The sequence below is a fragment of the Pygoscelis adeliae genome, unplaced genomic scaffold (assembly GCF_000699105.1).
Source record: "Pygoscelis adeliae isolate BGI_AS28 unplaced genomic scaffold, ASM69910v1 Scaffold27, whole genome shotgun sequence".
NCBI lineage: Eukaryota > Metazoa > Chordata > Aves > Sphenisciformes > Spheniscidae > Pygoscelis > Pygoscelis adeliae.
The window spans coordinates 7,443,700-7,465,688 of record NW_008825410.1 but is presented as its reverse complement, the minus strand read 5'-3'; the positions used below and the strand labels follow the sequence as shown (position 1 = coordinate 7,465,688).

Below are 21,989 nucleotides of genomic sequence, written 5' to 3'. Positions count from 1 at the left end.
CTAACTTTTTTAAGCAAAAGAGAAAGAAGTGGCTCAAGTTGAAAACTACAGGAGAGTCTCAGATAGGTCAGTGCTTTCTGTATGTGTTTGACTGTAATGGTGGCATTTTACACATAAATTTCTAGTAAACTTGATCATATTCAAAGGGAGGAAAGGGAAAAGGACCCACCAGTTTCTATGTTACGGGCCTCTATTAACTGTCCAGAGATCATTTAAAGTGAAGCCATTTATTTTCTACTCTCAGCAAGGCCCCTACCTATTATGAGCCACCAGATCACCAATGATGCAACTATAAAATAAGCGTGGAACAGTCTGCTACAATTTAGTAAAGAGGTAAAATTCAGTAAGAATTATGTATTTCTACACTGACTTACAGACTAGAACCCAATCAGTGCCTCAAATTAATATTATCTTGAAAACAAAGGAAGTGATCAATTCAGACTTCCAGTGAAGAAGCTGGTACAAAATCAATTCAATATTTTTTAATGGATTTTAAAAATATTTTAAAAGAATTAACTGAGTACACATAAACAAGAAACAAAATCTACTTTGTACATGCAATAGGAGAATGTATTGTAAGGGATAGCAATATACAAGATCAATTACAGGAGGACAGACAGTTGTATAAAGTTGTATTAAAATACTGGTATTTGAAGACTGATGCCCTGCTCCTGAAAGATTCTGGTGCTGACATTATACACTATCTCTAAAATTTATGCCAGTTAACACTTTTCACCTGAGATGGCAATTCATTAAAAGCAATTGTAATAATATATATTTTGTTAGCTGTAGTAATTCTAAGCTTTTACATTTCCTTTCATACATCTGCATGAAGTCAAGTTTCTATCAGTAATGGACAGAAGGAACTCGGCAACATGCATTACATATTTGATATTCTTACATCCTATCCTCTACTATCCTCATGCCATCCTCATCCTATCCTTCGTTCTGTACAGAAAAATTGAATGAGCGTGATTCTGTACAGATCTGCAGTGTCAGAAGAGCAGTGAAGGGAAAAAATAATGAAAAATCTGACCCTCTGTCATCCCCACAACCCTGCCACACACACTCCTTGTTCTGAAAATTTCCTAAGATCATCAAAAGTTCCTTTGTATACTTCAACCAGCATAAAATCCCAGAGTGCTTGTGCATGGATCAACTCTTCATTCCTATTCAGCAGTAAACTTGAACAGTGGATTTCAGCGAGAAACACAAATTCTCTTTCCAAACTGAGTTTATGTGAGTATAAATACTGGAATTAGCATGAGAAGGTAAATCTTTCAAAGTCTTAGAAAGACTCTCCAGAGCTCCCTAGCAAACTTCATTTCCTACTGAAATACACAAAAGTTGAAGTTATTGGATACTTTTTAGGTTGAATGCTCTGATGCAACTTTGTCTTCTCTATCTATTGATTATTTTCCTGTATTTCAAACCTTTCAAACTTTCAGAGGACTGTTTCACTGTTTCTACTGAAGGTTACATGTCCATTGATGTCAAGTTCTTTATCCAATTCAAGGGTATAAGGACATTTAAATCTATTTTAAAGCTGTATTCTTTAACCATACTTTGCCAACAACACCCGTTTAACTCTCTTAACTGGAAATATGTAAATACAGAGCCATCCAAATTCTGGATTAATCATCAAAACCCCGGACAAATTGTGAAGACCTACACAAATGGATTAAGAAAAGGGGAAAAACTATAGTAACATCTATTACTAATGTTAACCTGATACCATCAAGACCCATTAGTCTAAGTACACTTGTCCACTGTTAATCTGTCCAGGTATCCAGGCCTTCTACTTTCTCAAGACGAGGAAATACTTTTCTGTTACCAATTACCTTGCCCATAATATGTGTTAGCGTGCTCAAAGTTACCTGAAATATTGTTTAGGCAGTTATAGTTTATGCATCAGTCTTTAATCTCTTCTAGAAACACCCAATTTATTTGGCAAATCACAGTTGGAATTGGATGAGGCTTCAAATATCTGAAACTGTACTTCTGATATGTATTTCCAGGAATAAGAAAGATCAATTGCCTGACACCATGTTAATTGAATATTTTGAAGAAACTGTTCTGAAATACAGATTGCTTCAGACTTAAAATTCAGTAGGATCATTTACTGACTTCATTTATTTTTCTCCTTGATAGAAGTGCTTGTTTAAAGTATCTTTTTGTGATTTAAACCACTTCTTGTTATAACAATGTTTCTGCAGACTTAGGTTCATCTAAGTAGCTGGCTGCTGACGGACAAGAAACAGAATGCCTCCTTCCTCCCCACCTTTGACTTTTATTGTCAGTGTTGATTATTTATTTTAGTGCTTCTCCCTTGTGGCCAATTTACATTTCCCTTGCTGAGCTGCTGGTTCCCGCTGAGCTGGATAAGCTTTGGAAAAAATAACTTTACTATCAGTACAAGGCAATGACAGTGAGATCAATGACAGTAGCCCAAATGCCAGGACACTGCAGCACTTTGAAAGAAGAGAAAAATGATACTTGTTCTCTTCTTTTTAATCATCATCTTCATGAAACACAATTCAGCTCAAACTTCTGGACAAAAACAAATTGATGACCATGTCAAGCCTTTTTCAAACTAAAAGCATAATTCCCTGCAAAATGTGTATCTATAATAAAAACAATGGGCCATATCCCAGAAGAAATCAGCAGAGCTGTGTGAGCTTCATCACCTGTCTAAGCCAGCTGAGGATCTGACTCTTTTTAAAAAATTTCTTCTTTCTTTTTTACTCTGTCTCCTACTTACTTCTCATTTTTTTTGAAGACATACACTGCATCTGTGACATTAATGCAGAAACCTGGAAATGGTGCATGGAGAACAGAGCTGGCTATTAAATGCTGGCTCTTGTTTGTGAAGTGCTGCTATAAACGGAGATGTGTAACAGTGAGCCAGAAATGCCCATTAATTCCCTGAGCTCTGAAACAGCAAGAACTGTCTCCGTCTTTTTGACTGTTTTCTCCTTCTATGATGAGGATGAGCAGAAGGTCAAAATCTGAGAAACTCTACTGCTAGATCTGCATGCCAGTGAATGTTTCCAGATACTGCAACACAATCCACTATATGGCTCAATTGTTAGAAAAATACCCATCAATTAGTGCTTTCTCAGACCATCCCAGCTAGGGCTAAGGATTTGGGAACCATCCTCAGCCCACGCTAATAGTCCGCATGCCATCGCCTTACTGTGGGGCTGACAGAGTTAAACGACAGGAATGCAGACCCTTCCATGCTGGTTGGTCTCTATGCTAAAAACCAGTCCCAGGCTCATTTAATTTACTAGTAAAGACATAATTCAAGTTAAATTAGGAAGAGTTGAGGTGCATCCCCCAGGGTCTGATCACACACTATTATTTTATTTGCTGAAGATCTGCAGCTGCTCATTCCTTCCTCCCTCTCTTTCTCCCCAAGGTCACCTCCTGGCTCCATAGCACCAGTTCAACTCTCTGTGTGGCCATTTGAAAAAACAGAGTTGTGAAATTATCCAGCTTAAACATCTAAAATGAAGTAAACCAAACAACTAAAAAAGACATAGGTATGTGCATGTGTGTGTGTGAGCGTACATGCTTGTTTCTAAGCAGCTGAATCAGCACAATAAAGCTCTGGAAAACCTCCAGGGAGGCTGGGAACATGAAGGCAAAGGCTATGACCTTTAAAATGGGATCTTAACTCAAAAGAACGATAACTTGTAACCACAAACACCCACACTTGTCTTCAGTGTGTGACATATTAACTACTATTAAGACATACACCATACACAGCCGCTATTAAGAAATGCACAGGCTCTGAATTCACTCATATCCCTACAGCTTCAGAGTCTACACATGTTAACAACTGGGATTTGGTTTTGTAGCTGTAAACTGAATACAAGAGAAAGGCTCTTTGCCCGAGGTTAAGATGGTCCTAACTTGCAATGTTAGTTTAGACTCCTTAAAATCCCCTACCCGCAGAAAACTGCCACAGAAGAATTTTATTCTGCTGTTGTGGAGCCTTACATAAGCACGTTTGGCAACAGCATCTCCGTGCCCAGCTGGAAAAAGACATCACAAGGTCTGACTCCCTGCCTTCATATTGGCCAGCAATTCCTCTGCTGTCTTCTCAGCTGTGGCCAGATCATGTTGCCCTTGTTCCCCAAAGGCAGAGCACTGGGGTGACAGCTGAGTTAAGTTTCAAACAATAAAAGGACTTTGGACCAACATATAAATAAGAAAGGTAAGAAAAACACAAAAAAAGCATACACATGGAAAATTCTTGTGTCATGTGCAACCCTTCTGTCCACAGATAACTGGGTGCAAACAGACAAAAGACATCTGAGTAAAAGACAGTCTGCCTTATGGCTTGCTTTTCTATTTGCTAAGTGTTCCCTGGACATTAATTGCTCTCAGTGCCAAAGTTCACACACAAATGCAAATCAATAAAGATTAAAAATATAAGAAAAAAAGAACATGAAGAGAAAGAAGGGAAGAAGTAAAATCTAAAATACTACTAAAGCTGCTATTTGGCCTGCAACTCAACGAAATTTGAGCAAATCCATCTGACTCAGCTGGGAATTTCTTTACTGCTATTTACATTCAGCTCCAGATATCTATACCACTTCTGCTACGATCTATATCATAAGCATGCAATCCACTACAATCGGGGCATCATGCTTGGCTTCTTGGCCACCAAACCTCAAATCCTGAATGCAAGTATACTACATAGGTTAGTGAATAAATTAATTACTTTTTAATTGTGGTGTAGCTGGTGTGTAGCTATGTGTTATAGCTAGATTTCCAACATAAGCTTCTGCTTTGTTGAAAAAGACAGGAAGAGCAGTATTTGATGTTTGCTACTTTTCAAAAATCAGTGCAAATAAGTTCAAAGTATACTCAGGAGACACAAGATTCCTCAAGGTAAGAGTAGGTATGTAACTTGATTCAAAAGGGGAAATTATTGGCAATAAAATCAAATTCAAGGGAGAGAAAATACCACAGGGATAACCATAAATAAATAAAAGACCAAAGCATACAACTTCTCTTCTGTCACTCTGCAAGCTAATCTTTAGTCAACATTTACCCTCAGCTTTTAGAAAGAGCCTGCATTCGTTAGAACTTTGACTGGAGCTCCCTTCACTTTAAAAGTTGTTAATTCATTCTGTCTTTAGTTCACCAAAGAAGTGTCCAACTTAAACAATGAAACACATGTTGAATAGTGTGGGGGCTGGAAGAAACAGGAAAATGCATTTTGATTTGAATCTTCTACACACTTAACAAAACGGGGAACTTTTTTTGAAAAAGTATTGAACTATTCGGATGGTATTCTTTTAAAATGATACTTTACCATGGGCAAATTGAATAGCATTGGCGTTCAAGACTTCTCAAGCTGTTTGTTCAAAATAGCTATTTTTGTTCCAGGTGGGGCTGCACATATGCATTGTGCTCAACAGCTATGAACAAAACCACTAGAGGAAATGTTTTCTTCAGACTTTAGGGGTAAAAAAATCATAGAATAATGTTACTCCATTCTAAAACAATAGTTGCTTTTGGAATAAATGGCATTTTTCTTGGCTTTTGTGTATCACTTATTTAAACCAACTAGTGCACTCAGGATATCATTTAATGGTGCTCAGAGGTGTCACAAGGGATTGCATTTATCAGTGCAAAGTTAAACAGTGCAGTCAAAGTGTGGGTGTATCCTTATCTGGGGGAGCTCACTGAGCAAAAGGAGCTACATGACAAACATGAGGGGCATCACGAGTGGGATTTGAGATGAGCTATGTGAAAACCTGAGTGAGGTGGTAAGTGGATATTGGGTGATATCTGCAGAGAATCTGCAGGGAGAAAGAGACTTAAAGCCTCAGATATGGGATCAGTCTATTATACGTTTCTTTATACAGTAACCAGTCATGACTATAAACCAAATCAGCTCAAAATTCCTTACATAGCTCTTAAGCTAAAAACCCCAACAGAATCTGACTGAAAATGATGCTTTACCTGCAAAATCATGACAGCATCCTAGAATCTTAGATGTAAAAAGAAGCTTCTCTATTAGTTGTGTCACAGTTTTAAATGAATGCTATGTTTAATGTCAATATGATGTCTCTATAAAGTATGCCTCTATAAAGTAGCTTATTTGAAAGTAAACACAAATGGGGCAGGTCCCTGTTCTTTATTTTGCCCAGCCTTAGATTTATATTAATTACTGTTGATAGATAAACTGATGCAGATCTTGATTTGGCTAGAAGACTTGATGACAGGCTACAGTGTACTAGTAATTTTTTAGACAACTGCATGAAGGAGCTGCCTGTCCATCTGTCACATCTTGTTTTAACTGTGCAACTTGCTTTATTAATCATGAGACTTATACAAAACAATATTATTTTCTGAAATATTTATGAGCTTGTTCTCATTTCATGACCAAGTCCATGGCAATCCTCTTGAGCTCTCTCCCCAGAACGGTAACATGAGATCCACATTTCATTCATGTCCCATAAGTAATGCAGCTCCTCTGCTGTGGTATATGGGGTACCATGTTATCTGTAACAGCTTACTCAAATATTTTTCCATTGCACAAATACAATGGAAGGAATGCTTTTTTGTAACAGTGACCTATTTATACCAGTTATGCCTCTTTTTTTTTTTGGTACTTCAGTTTCAAAATGCAAGTCTGAGAAGATACATTCTCCTCTGTATTGGAAACATGTACATCCTATAGATCAGATGAATATAAGAATGATATATTCTACTCTTTATTTCTTGAATTGGTCAAACTATTTTTTTCCTTTGGAAATTAAATGATTAAACTTCTTAAAAGCAATTTCATTTCCAGAATGGATGAACTTATTCTGTTCTTCTATGCTTATGATACCAACAATTTGGAATTTGTGGAAATGTTCTGAAATACAGAGTAATCCCTTTCTCCACCCTTTGTGGTTTTACCAATGCATTGGTGGTTTTACCACTCACAGGGAAGGGGCACCCCTTCATGGCTAGAACCTTTTATAATTCTTGCTAAATGGCTGATTCTCCACAAGTATCACAATTTTCCTGGTAACCAAAAGAGGATGTAGTTTACACCACATTTTGCATAAATTTGATTTTGACTAATTTACTTCCTCCTGTCCTTATTCAATTACTTCTACTTTATTTTAAACAGAAAGATTATGTTTTTCTATTTGTTCTAAAAGCCTACATTGCTTGCTAAAAGTCTTTTTAGCTTTGACTGAATAGATTGATTAATGCCACCTAAAGATTAAATTCAGTGGAATGGCTTTAACAAAACTGATAAAGGCACCACTGTTCACATGATGAGTATGATATCAATGAATGAAATAAATTAACATGCCATTACTACACTGAGAACAAAAATAAATAAATAAATGTGTGTTTTAATTTGGTATTCTTCTCTCCTCCTTAAAAAATGGTGTTGCCATTTACTTAGCCTTTTCAGTCACATCATAAGAGATAAGAAACTTGTTTTTACTGGGGTGAGAGAATAGCAATTCAATCTGTGTGTGAAAAAAAGAAAGGGACAAATCCTTCTCTTTTGTACAAGGACTTCATTGGAGTTTTGTTTGTCTACATCAATAGAGAACTGGCTTGAAATGCCGCATGGACATGAAAGCAAGCTATTGATTTTATTACGTGGATGCTGTTCCCCGATGGTTAACACAGTTCCAGCGTTTGAGCCTGGAATACTGATAAACAATTCATTTTGATTTCTGTCACTACTATTGCATCTAAGCAGTATACTTATTATAATATAATTTTAAAGATGAATCATTCTGTTCCTGTACATGTCTTGCTTCAATTCACAATGCTGTCACTAAGAATGAATGTCTATATCTTCCCAGTCCAGGCTTTTACCTAAGCAATCCCTAGGTACGTCCCTAGTGACACTTCCAGTGGTTCTGCATCTTCATTATTGCCCATTAGAAAGTGTCCAGGCTCTTAAAAGTAAGGGAGTACTGCAAGTGGGGGTTATGAACAATCAGCGTTTTCTTTCATGTTTAGCAACTATACTTATCATAAGGTAGAGGACCATTGCTGAGTTGAAAAAAGCACAAGTGTAGGTATTCACAGTTTTTTGTAGAATCAAACACCTATGGAAAATGTTCCTTTCTCATATTGTCATGTACAGTGGATTTGAGCTGACTAAATGTCAGCATCTGCAATGTAGATGTCTGCACCTGAGGTAGCTATCTACATTTGAGGGAGAAAAATGTTAATTTATCTAATCCTAAAGGAGACATCTCGAATAGGTCAGATGAATCATGGTCTAAAAGAGTTTGTTTCTCTCTACACTAATAAAAAGAGCAAAGGGATATTATATTAGATTTAGATATTAAAATTAGCTGAAAAGAATCTTTCCCACACTCTGAGGCAAAGTGTTAAAAGATTTCTACAAATGAATGAATGGAACAGCTAACACATGTTTCCAGCTAAAAACTGACTTTGAGTCAGCTCTTCTGGAGAATTAATGCATGCAAATGTTTTATTTTTTCACAGGAAAATAATTGAAAAAAATATATGTCCCAAAATAAAATGCCAGTGCACATGACAGCTAATGGAAAAAAGCTATGGTGAGGACAATGAAGGATAGGTAAGGGAGTTGGAGTGGTATCTGAGATATATATTTCAGACATATGTCCTGTGTAAAAACAAAAAAAAAGTAATAACAATAGTAGTTAAAGAAGCAGCTGAGTGACAAACATGCTAAGAATAAAACAGCATCACCTACTAGGTGAGGTGGGTCCACTTCTTCAAAGCTTACACTACGAACACAAGAATACTTTCTAGGTTTAGTTAAGAAAGTTCTATTCTGGAGACCCCAATTATACTAGCCAAACGACAAGACTAGTCACACAACATGTTATTTTTGTCTTACCTCTATAAAGAAGAGACTAGCCGCTGACGTTGGATGATGATACATATAGATGGTCACAAGGATGGCTGCAGCCACAATGAGGACCAGGACTAGAATGCCGACAATTAAGCCGGCGTGAAGTGTTCCACCTTTCTTCTCCGCTGCACTGTCGTCTGTGGAAGCTGCACAAATGGCACACTTATTAGCACAGTAACTTATGTCTTATCCATTCCATTTCACAGCTAGCAATTGAGCATTTGCTTTTTCTGTGTTACATGCTCCTCGTTTTCCACAGCCCAAGTTGGAAAAAGATGTTAGATGTCTCTTTCCCACAACTGAATACTCTCATAATCTTAATGAACAGACATTTCCAAATGTTTTACTAATTCTAACTCAATAAACAAAATTAATATCCTTTTGAATGCAATCTGGACATTCTGAAGTTCTGAATTACCTTCATAATGAATTTTGCTTTGATTTTCTCATAAAACTATCGCAGTTGCCCTACAGACAAAAAGTACTAATTGAATACATTTTGAATGTTGTATTTTTGTTTTTAAAGCTTCAAGTTGAGACATGCCACAAACCCTTGTGAGGTCTATCTAATAAACACATTCTGAAAGCATGATTCATTAGCTTGGAGAGGGGTTTTGAATCACCCTGTGCAACTGAATCAGACAGCCAAAAGTGTAACAGATGGATGTTAAATGACCCTGCAATATTCTAATCTTGGTCTGAATGGAACACTCATCATACCAAAGTATTACAGAAGACAATCCGTTTACTAAACCTGATACCGAGAGGCCGCTCATGCTATGCTCCTGTCAGGAGAAAAGAGGGCTGTCTCTGTCACAGAAGCAACTTAGCAGTGCTTCCAAATAAGTGACTGGAAGTCTTTTAACAACACTGTAACCTTTGTTGAAAAAGTCTCTCAATAAATTAGCCAACATCTGTAGAACTGGTTGTGCTCAGGTATGATTTCTGATTTGGACAACCCGGAGTATCACAGCAAGTACAAACATGGTGATAAGCAATGATTCTTCAGCACCCTCTTGCACAGAAGAAGTGCTGTTCTACACACCACTGGAGGCAATTCAGAAGCCCTAGGTTTAAGAAACACCAGCAGAACACTGGTCATTTGGCTTCCCAAACTTATATCATTCTCCTAATATTCCCACTGCTTTCTGCCCTCTGGCAATCCTTCAAATCACCTCCATGCCTTACTCCATACAAAACCTGGCTCTGGTCTCGCTTACGAGAAATTTTCTTTCAATTCCACTTTTAAATTTCCTCTCACCATGCTTGTTTGCCAAGCTGACTATAATGAAAACTGTTGATTTCTGCAGTCATCCTTTTTGTTGTGCCATACCCCTGAACTATTTGTTTTGTTGTTTTAGAGTGTCATGGTCTGTGAGGTCAGAGACTGTCCCTTTTATTCGTTCTTGGAAAACAGCTATTGAGTTAAGGGTACCACTTCAAAGAAGTTACTGTTATTGTTATTAATAGTAACAACAACAACAACAACAACAACAACAGTAACAATAACTGTACATGGTCTTTTACCATTCATCAGACTGTGACTAGAGCACTCTACGTTAATAGTACAAAAGAGAACTGGAAAATAATAGAAGGGTATATTGATCTAGGTCCTTATACAGTGTTAAATGGCTTGTATGAGGGGCAATAAAAGAAAATAGGAATGGTTAACCTCAGTGTAACAGCTCATCCACGTGTGGCAGCACTTTTTCTCACCAGACCAAGGAAGGCTGCATGGCCCAGCGGATTGCACGGCACCATTGTGCCAATAGGGACAAAAGGAAAATGAAGATGTATTATCTTAGCCAAGAGCTATTTCTAACTATAACATGAAAGTGAATCTATGGGAGAGTGAAGCGATTCATGTAAATTCCCCCTGCTTTTGTCCATATTTCCTCAATCTTGAGTCAGGACAGCTGAAACTCCGCAGCATTGCTCTGCTTTTTCCCATGAAGTCAGTAAGACAGCTTGTGGAGTAAGGAGCTGAGTAACAGAATCAGAGGATAAAGAAAAAGAACCCAATAATTTGAGAGGCTAAACTAGGATGTGGGAGGCATTAATGAATGTAATAAAAAATTGCAAGCATGGACCCCCACTCAGGTACTGCCTAATCCTGACGGTATGTTTCTTTTTACTGAAAAGTTCATGAGTACCTGTCCACAGAGGAACTTCAGTTTTAATTTTGCTGATTGTGGACATCAAGTTTGAGCTTAGGCATGAACAGGATCCAAGAAACAGGCCTCTCCCTACCTAAATCCTACAAAGGGATTTACTTAGCTTTCTTAAAGCTTAGTTCACACAGATGTATAGGAACTTTTACAAAAGAAAAGCAGTGTCAGCCCTATTTTATTTTTTCTTTTTTTTTTTAACACTGTACATAGAGTGAAAATTTCCAGGCCATCCTTTACATTGCAGTGAAAGAAAGGAGATATTGCCTAGGATGTGGAAGATCTATTTGCAAATGTATTCCCACCTAAAGGGCACTTAAACACTTCCTGGTAGTTGTAGCACTATGTAGCAAAGGATGCAAGATTTACGGTGGAGACAGGAAAGAAAGGTGACCCTAAAAATGGTTCCTCTAACTTTCAGATAGCAGAGTCTTTTACTTGACATAACCATTAATAACTGATTAAATAGCTATTCACTTTTAGCAGAGAATAGATGAATGTATACAAGCTCCAGTTTTAATTTCTGTTCATGCACTGTAACAATATTTAGTACTTGCACATATATTTCAAATCACCAAGCAAATGCAAATTAAGCAATTGAAAGGCCATCAGGAAAGGCCTGCTTTATTGTACATGCTCTGGGTTGGGCTATTAATTCCCAGTGATGAGCAGTTAGTTGTGTGAGTCACCCTACTGAGAAGTAACTGCTCCCCAGAAGGAGCAGGCAATTCATAGTTTGTCTGTCTCATAATTGTCTTTTTGACAGCTTCATACTCTTCGACTCTTTCCTTCAATGCAACATCAGTGCATCATAAACTACTTTATCACTTGTACCCATTTTCAGGCCAATTTGCACTAAATGAGTAATTTGTACTATGTTATGGTTGAAGGCAGAATATCATATTCTGCATATTAAAAAATGCTGGACTTCAGCAAAGGTCCTAATCACTCTGTAAAGGCCATCAAATTAATCCCCTTTGATTTGATATTTTCTCAGATATTTTTAGCATCCAGCTTTGCAAACGAGAATGCTGTCTCTTCCAAATAATACAGGTGACAACTGCCTGCCCAGCTTTCTACTGGTCTAGGGTGGAGCACTGCATGGACATCAGTGCAGTGATCAGAATGCCAAACGCAGAACATAATGGAATACAAGAAATGCTTTTCTTAAATGACAAGTGTGAGTAACTTGTAATTTCCATATTCAAAATTCAGTTCATTGACTCCAGGGCTCAAATACTCATGAGAAATTGATTTCACTGTCTTTGCACAGAGACATTAAACAGTGTTGTCAACTTTGAAAATACTCTCTGCTGCAAAATCAACTGACAGTTCTTTTAAAAAGCCACCAAGGGAACTAGATGAAAAAAATGGACACTGAAACTTTTTCAGGTGCAGAAATCTTATTAAGATTATCACAGCACATCTGCTGTTCCAGACGAGGCTAAACCCATGGGAGGATATTTGTCTTATGACCAATCCTTTCCCAAAAGGAACTTTCTCAGTGGAACTTCCCCCAAACTTTCCTTTTCTTGTGCTCAGAAACCCAGCTGTTACATACAATATGCTCTATTTATAACTCTTCCCCAAATTCGTACATTTATAAACCTTTTAAGCAGAAGGAGCATGTTAACATCTGCAAGGTTAGTCTGCTTCTCATTAGGTGCTGAATGACAGCACAGAAACAGCAAGTAACTTTTTTTCCCAAATACAAAGGCACACAATACAAACATGAAATAACTGTTCTCCTGCCGGAATGCTGTTTAAAAAGTAAAAGTTAAAACACAATAAAAATGTTCTCATTGTTTGCATGATAAACACATAAAGACTATATAATCTTTGATTTTATATTATTATACTATGTCTCTAGTTAGAGTTGGGTTAGCTTTTTTTGGTGCAGGAAAAACAAAAAACTCAAGGATTTATCATGAATGAAAATCTTGTCCTGGTTCATGGGGACTGTGTGACTTTAACAGGAACAAAGGTATGTACAAACTGGGACTGTTTAGAGTGTTTGTAATGGATACTTTCTCAATATTGTTTGTCTCACTATTACATATTAACCACTGAGGTCTGCAAAATAATGAAATACAATGTATTTTATTATCTAAATTTAAGGTTTACACAAAATGTCTATTGTGATAGTTTTATATATGAGAAAACAAAATTGTGGTACATACATGTACATCTCTCATGATGTGAGATAGAAAAGAGTTTACTTACCAGAAATTAATATCTCTGTGTGTGAGAGCAGAGATACAAAAAAGTTTTATGGTAAAATAGAGGAAAAATAGGTGAAATTCTGTTACCTCCTGGCTAGAAGCTTTCCTTTATATAAAGTGACATGGAACCAAGGGCAAATGACCGACAAAAAGTAGAATTTCCTTGTGCGGACTTGGAAAATAAAGCTTTGCTTTTTTCCTCCAAGAGCCATGTCATTCCTTTTTACTCTTGCATTTTGATCAGATGGTAAAAAGCTCCAATTCAAACTCACTTATATGCATGTGCATCTTAAAGGGATAAAATGCAATACTATATTTGACCCTCCTGACTGACACAGGTATACTAGCAAAGCCAGGGACATAGTTGACCTAAATAGCAGCAATCAGCCTAAAGATCATAACTCAGTACTGAGCTTTGTGCTTTTCTCTCCTCTTTATACCAGATGAATTAATTTTCATGGCAAACCCCTAAATTTGTCACAAAGAGACAGAGAATGAACCCTGCAATTTCTTCTCATATAGGAATGCTTTATGACAAAATGAGTGTTTGCTGTTAGGTCACGTGGCAGCAATTAGAGGAATTCTTAACGATCATCAAAACCCATGATTTTTTAGCTGGTTGGTCAGATGAATATGAAACTGTACTTGGCACTGGTGAGGCCGCACCTCGAATACTGTGTTCAGTTTTGGGCCCCTCACTACAAGAAAGGCATTGAGGTGCTGGAGCGCGTCCAAAGAAGAGCAATGAAGCTGGTGAAGGGTCTGGAGAACAAGTCTTATGAGGAGCAGCTGAGGGAACTGGGGTTGTTTAGCCTGGAGAAAAGGAGGCTGAGGGGAGACCTTATCGCTCTCTACAACTACCTGAAAGGAGGTTGCAGCGAGGTGGGTGTTGGTCTCTTCTCCCAAGTAACTGGTGAAAGGATGAGAGGAAATGGCCTCAAGTTGCACCAGAGAAGGTTTAGACAGGGTATTAGGAAAAATTTCTTCACCAAAAGGGTTGTCAAGCATTGGAATAGGCTGCCCAGGGAAGCAGTTGAGTCACCATCCCTGGAGGTATTTAAAAGACGTGTAGATGTGGTGCTTAGGGACACGGTTTAGTGGTGGTCTTGGCAGTGTTAGGTTAACGGTTGGACTCGATGATCTTAAAGGTCTTTTCCAACCTAAACGATTCGATGATTCTATGATTTTATCACATGGGTATGAGAGCATCTATGCAGCATTATTGGTACAGAAATGCTGGTTTATTAAGTTGACAGTGTTTCTGGCATGCTCTTAGTTTTATGGCAAAATGGGTCTGGATACTAGTGCATGAAAACAGCTCCTACAGATGAAGCAGACTGGAAAAACGTATAGGTTCAGGTATAACCACATCTACAGTAGAGACTTATGTACTCTTTTATTACTTATGAGTATGCAATACATAGATTAAACATTACAGAAACAGAATGTGTGGTAATATTTTCAGAGCCTCCATGCAAGCATGCCATTTTTTAATAGTTTAGTTGTTAACTGCATAACTTCCCTTGCATTCCTTAATGTACACATTACACGATGACTATTTCGGTATTGGCCATGATTTTGAAACTGTAGCCTGTCCAGCTTTATAAAAATACATTTATTGATTAAAGTAGATTGTGCCATACTATTATTAGTAATGCAAAATGAGTATCTTATTGTTCTTACATAAAAACCCACTTCAAATACTAGCTTAGGAAAGTAAGACATGCTTACACATTATTGTTATTATAATTATATATTATTATATTCTAATATAAACATTGAACATGATAGTTCATATTTTCAAAGAGCTTACAAACAAATTGCCAATATCTGCCCACAAAATTTAAAATTAGGTGGAATTAAGTAGAGATAAAGAGTAGACCTCTAATGGAAAAGTCACATTTTATTCACAGCCATTTTTTTGATTTGAACTATGTAAAAACTGTTGTGATAGTATGTCAAAGGGGAGCTTCTTTGCATCATTATTTCAATTGTAAAATTATTATAGAATCACAGAAACTTGATGATCCTTAAAGAAGGTAGCATTTAGGTCACTTAAAACTTGCTGTGACAACACAATACAATTTTTTTTATATTGTTCATGGGAATGCCATTCTCCATCAGAGACTGTAAGTTTTGTAATTCACGCTGTATAGAATATCTCAGTCTGAAGTCCTGAGCTTTGGAGGAAAATGAGATATACTGAACGGTGTTTTTTTAGCTGCCCATTTCTACTTGTTGATTGGGTGCTGGGAAGTACTTTTGCCAGTTACATACATTTGATACATAAATAAAGGCATGTATTGCATGCTATTTGATGTATCAGAAATCTATGATAATATAAACCCAGCTTTCAAAAGTGATCTAAGCAAGTAATCAAGCAATTTTCATCCCTCTCCAAGGTTTATTTCAGGGTAATAAAACTGTCTGCCAGTGACAGTGCTGGAACATTCTGACTTTGGGAATATCAGCCGAATCTGGCAGGTCAAACCTGTCTCTCCTCATTACTATCCGTTATCTGTCTGATATACTACTCTACCTATGTTAATTTCATTCGACCATCCTTACATCTATAACTGTTCTTCCATACCCATCCTTGGACTATTATTGGTCTGGTTCCTCTCTTCCAGGAGCTCCAGGGTGTCTAATAACTATTTCATAGAATCATAGAATCATTTAGGTTGGAAAAGACCTCTAAGATCATCGAGTCCAACCATTAACCTAACACTGCCAAGACCACCACTAAACCGTGTCCCTAAGCACCACGTCTACACGTCTTTTAAATACTTCCAGGGATGGTGACTCAACTGCTTCCCTGGGCAGCCTATTCCAATGCTTGACAACCCTTTTGGTGAAGAAATTTTTCCTAATATCCAATCTAAACCTTCCCTGGCGCAACTTGAGGCCATTTCCTCTCGTCCTATTGCTTGTTACTTGGGAGAAGAGACCGACACCCACCTCGCTGCAACCTCCTTTCAGGTAGTTGTAGAGAGCGATAAGGTCTCCCCTCAGCCTCTTTTTCTCCAGACTAAACAACCCCAGTTCCCTCAGCTGCTCCTCATAAGACTTGTTCTCCAGACCCTTCACCAGCTTCGTTGCTCTTCTTTAGACATTGAGAGATGTGTTTCCACATAAAAGGTGTCTACAAGCCATATGGCAACATCTCCTCTCCATGTGTTTGCTCTCCTCTTTGGGCAGCCAAAGAACAGAAACCCTGTCTTGCTGCACCGTCTGGGACTAACCTGCATCTACAGATCTAAGTTCACTCCACCAGCCCTCCACCCTATTACATATGTAATTTCTAGCCTGGAAGCTGTATCACCCTATTTGCATGACCGTGGCTTTAAGTTAATATGCTCCTGCAGAGAGGGAGGATATAATGTTTAGGACAGCTGAGCCCACAGGGTTACAGCCTACAGTGAATTCAGCAGAGCCACTGGATTTTTCCCCTCTTTTGGGCCTCCATTTACATCTGGTATGTGAGTCTACCAGGAGACTGCTTGTTTTATGGGGCAGGTATATGGTTCTCCAAACTTAAGCTTTTTTCCTGTACATAATGCAGATTCCTGAACAGATGATTAATGACCTACATACGGTGACTGTGGGAGGGAATAAGGGAATGTACAGTTGGCAGGATTCTCCAGAGGCTCAGAGGAATCTCAATAAAAATGTTCCTTCTACCTCTTTTAGGAACAGCCTGCTCTGGACTTAGCTTCTTCACGGTAATGGAGTGTGATTTTCTTGCTTTAGTGGGTTCATTCCCTTAGCATTTGTTAACATTTTGAGGTTAAGCCATTGCTACACTTTACTTGGTTTCATGATGATTTATAAAGTTATGGCTCAGCTAATGCTTTAAAAATTGGTTTCCAATTGCATATAAGGAATGAAAGGTAGTCTTTGAGTGAGAATATTACAAACTGCAACCCACAAATTCTGAATTCAATATCTGGCTTTGCTATCAATTTTCTGTAGGACCCAAGGCAACTCAGTAAGTCTCTCCAAGACTGATCAACTGCTTAGTGCAGCAAATCTCTCTGTTTATAGGATGACAGCACTCTAAATTTCATTAATTTCAGACTTTCATTCTTCTTCTCTAAAATATCACCTAACACTACAACAGTTGTGTGGTGTGTTGACCCTGGCTGGACACCAGGTGCCCACTAAAGCCACTCTATCACTCCCCCTACTCAGCTGGACCAGGGGAGAGAAAATATAACTAAAGGCTTGTGGGTCGAGATAAGGACAAGGAGATCACTCACCAATTACCATCATGGGCAAAACAGACTTGACTTGGGGAAATTAGTTTAATTTATTACCAAATCAGAGTGGGATAATGAGAAATAAAACCAAATCTTAAAAACACCTTCCTCCCACCCCTCCCTTCTTCCTGGGCTCAACTTCACTCCCAATTTTCTCTACCTCCTCCCCTCCAGCGGTGCAGGGGGACGGGGAATGGGGGTTGCAGTCAGTTCATCACATATTGTTTCTGCTGCTCCTTCCTCCTCAAGAGGAGGACTCCTCACACTCTTCCCCTGCTCCAGCATGGGGTCCCTCCCACGGGAGGCAGTCCTCCATGAACTTCTCCAATGTGAGACCTTCCCACAGGCTACAGTTCTTCATGAACTGCTCCAGCGTGGATCCTTTCCACGGGGTACAGTCCTTCCAGGGGCTGCAGGGGAATCTCTGCTCTGGTGCCTGGAGCACCTCCTCCCCCCTCCTTCTTCACTGACCTTGGTGTCTGCAGGGTTGTTTCTCTCGCATATTCTCACTCCTTTCTCCAGCTGCAGTTGCGCGGGGTTTTTTTCCCCCTTCTCAAATATGTTATCACAGAGGTGCTACCACCATGGCTGATGGGCTCAGCCTTGGCCAGTGGCTGGTCCATCTTGGAGCCGGCTGGCATTGGCTCTATCAGACATAGGGGAAGCTTCTAGCAGCTTCTCACAGAAGCCACCCCTGTAGCCGCCCCCCTACCAAAACCTTGCCACGCAAACCCAATACAAGTTGTCATCAGTATTAATTTTAGTCTGAGTCGCTTGAGGCCATTTAAGCCATTACAATACTTAGTAGCATCAAGCAATGGTCATCACAAAGCTCAATATTGTACCACACCATTTGGCCTGGCAAGACAGCTGACTGTTGCTAAATCCAGAAGAGCAGAAAATTACCAGATTACAAGAATTTCAGTTCAGTCAGCCCATTGACTCCTCTTAACCTTACTGAAAGCAAACACAAGGACATCAGGTCAAGCAGGTTGTTCCTCTGTAAAGCTGTGTCTAATGCTTCCAGAGTTCCTTACCCCCACGCCTCCCCCACCTTGTGGAGACAGAACAACTTCAGGTACTTCAGCTTCAGTGCAAAATGTACAACTATATTGGTGTTCTTTCACTTGACCTCCATTTTCCCCATCCTTCAGTGACCCACGCACACTGATGTCAAAGATGAGTAAGCAATGTAGAGGAGACTGCAGGAGGCTACTGACTGCAACTACTGGGTTAACTCCATGTAGAATAGGTAGTTAAAAAGGCAGAAGATCACAGGAGCTTTGTGTGCCCTAGCTGTCATACTGCCACAGCACTATGACAGCAACAGGAACAGATGACGAGATAAAACATTAAGTAATGCAGCCTTGTCTTAAAAGTTTATCCAGTCTATTACATTTAGTCCTCCATAAGATCTCCATTTAGATCTACATGTGGTTTCCATATTAAGCCTTTGAGCTGATATAAAGTCCACAAATTATACGTGTTTAACAAAATCAGTTAAATGAGTGCCTTTACAGCGAAGTCATGACAACTGTATGAGCAGATACTGTATATCATTTTATATCTGTCTTAGAAAACCAAAGACAAACTAAACTGGTATAATTCAGACTTCAATATAAGTCAAAGTGTCTACACATTGTTGTTCTGGTTTAGCTAAACTGTTTTAACATCATGCTTCTTTAACCTAATGTGGTATATAATGCCTAATACGATGTAAAAATGCCCTTCTTTGCTAGAGGCAGAAAGTGAAATTTGCTTTCTAGGGGATACATTCCAGTGCCACTACTTTGGAAAACCTCTGCCATTATTTGATTGACTTTCTGCAGGTTGGATTTGTGCTTTTTACATATTCTGTGATGATAGCTGTAATAATATGATCACAGCAAAATTGGGATGCAGTGGTATCTACGGGTAAGATGCCCACTACCTACCCGTAGGTACCCATTCTGATGCAAGAAATTCTGGAAAAGACGCAAATGTCTTGTTCTAAGTAACATTTAAGTACAATCCAAAGTACCATGAAACAAAGAGAAAATAACATAATTTATTAATGCTGCCAATTTAAATGTCCTAAGAATAAAGATTATTAATCCATGATTCTATTTTTTACCCAGAATGGATGAGTTCAGCACTTTTCATTTGTATTGGCTTTAAAAAACACACATGTAGCCCACTGGCCATTGCGTATAACGTAGAATACATTTCTTCCTGTGTCTGATGCACAAGGAAGATGGGAATATTCATATCAGAGGCTGTTGCTTTTCCAAGTTTATGTTCTTGGCTTTGCAAGGCTCTGTTTCAATAAGCTACCTGCCAGCAGGCACTGATGTAGTATTGTACTGAACACCAGCAAGTCTATATATGCTTTCCTTAAGTCACAAGATTTCCTGAGAAGGAAGAACTTGAATGACACTGGGGACATCGTTTCATGTTTCTTACAGCAACATACACTTTTTCCTAAGTATAATGCTTTCCTATTCTGAGTGCTACAGCTGAACTTGCAGAAAGCAGTGAGCAGCATTTAGCAAATTGCTTGGGGTCTAGAGTGCAACTTTGATCATGCTTTGATCATACTGAAGAAAACAAGAGAGATCTCTAATGTATCTTAAGACCTGTCTCTAACTAGTGCTGAGAATAGACTGCTGAGAAATGATAGAGGAGGAACAGGTTGGAAATGTTCAGGGAGAAACAGAGAATAAAATGTGGAGATGTATCAGCATTTCTTAGCTTGTAATCTACAGAGTGAAATACAATATATGGGAAGACTCGCTGACTTATTTGAGTTATATTTTATTTGTTCCCTTTGGAATTTTCCCCCTACCTAAATGTAAGAAAAAGGGGAAAAATCCCATGAACTCTGTTTACAAGGCTCTTTCTGGTTTATTTGATAATTAAGGTGGCTAACTGTTCTTCTTGAATCTACCTTTCTTCACATTCTTATCCTATTAACACATTTCTAACCATCACCACCTATTTTGCTTATCTCTGTGTGCTGATGCTTTTCTCTATGTTTCTTCTATTTCCACGACTACTGAAACCATTCCAAAGCTGCTCCTTGATAAGAATTTTTTTTATACAAGCACAGCATATAGTACAGCATAGATAAAGTAAACTTTATGACAAGTTTTCTCCAAGGAAATCCATGCTTGCTTAAAATTGTATGAACCCTGCAATTTTAGGGGAACATCAGCAGTTTCGAGTAAGTGAAACATACAGAAGTAAACATATAATTACATAATCCATAACCTAATCTCAACAGGATTTTTGCAATGATGGTAAACCCCTTAAATCCTCCCTTTTTCATGAGAGAATAATGGAAGAAGAGGTCTGAATCTTGGCCTGCCAGGTTTCTGGACAGGAATGGAAACAGAACACATTAGCTAGGACACCCTGAAGAGAGTTAATGTAAGGAAACCTTGGGTACCTACGGGTAAGATGCCCACTCTTAGCATGTCATTTAGATTTTTCTCTGTAGCTGATAGAGCTAGGCACCTCTGTATAGTAATTTATCCCATTTTGGGTACTTCTTTTAGGATGACATGAATGACTTCTTCTTGCCTATTGCTTGCCACTGGCTATGAGAAAGGTCCGAAAGAAGAGCTTGTGGCTTTCTGGCTAACACCAGATGATATGAAGCCTCTGGAAGGTCATTTCCTGTGGTTAGGCCAAGATCTGATGATAAAACAAAGCCATATCTTGTGGATCTTATCCCATACAAGGTCCACTTTAAAACATTTTTAAACCACCATGAAGATTAGGTTTAACATTGTTTAATTTAATGTTTTTTTACTTTAAAAATGGAGAGGACTCAGTTAATCTGTAGTGACTTGTTAACCTGAGTTAGCTATTTTGGACTGTGTGGTCATAATAATTTTTGTTATGCCAAAAATATTTGTTTTCCCTAAAAGGTTGGCTTGTCTCTTTGTTGAAATATGTCTCATTTTCTGGATCATTTAGAAACTTAACATATTAGACAGAAATAAGTTAGATGATTATTAGCAGGCATGAACTAGTGCTCAACATGTTGCAGCTGGAGTTCAGAGTACACAAGAAAAACAGGACTGAGTCTTCTCCATAATTTGTCTAGAATTCTTATGGTAGGAAGAGCTCAGACTGCAATTTTTAAGGGAAATTAAGAAGACAGATGACTAAGGGGAGCTAGTTTCCAGGCATAGGGAACTATTAAAAAAAATAGCCTTGGGTAAATTTATTACTGTATATAAGGTATATAAAAGTACTCTTTTTTCAAAACTTGTGTCTGCGTTTTGGTCATTTCTTACTGAGTTTCATAATCTTTCAAGCTCAAATTAAGCTCTATATAGCACTAATGTTAATCCTCTACATCACTAATGTTTATATCTAGACCATCTTTGAAAAAGTCCACCCCAGAGTGTAAGCAGCAGGGCACAGACATTTCCTAGAACTACATATACCGGGATGGACTTGT

General features: G+C 38.3%; 1 protein-coding gene across 1 annotated transcript in view; it reads right to left on the bottom strand.

Moving 5' to 3' along the window:
* PLXDC2 (plexin domain containing 2) overlaps positions 1-21,989 on the bottom strand; it is a 156,523-nt gene that overhangs the window by 3,892 nt on the left and 130,642 nt on the right. Inside the window, exon 13 of the mRNA XM_009330608.1 lies at positions 8,876-9,036. Within this exon, the coding sequence (XP_009328883.1) occupies positions 8,876-9,036 (161 nt within the window). The remainder of the gene's footprint in view (positions 1-8,875; positions 9,037-21,989) is intronic.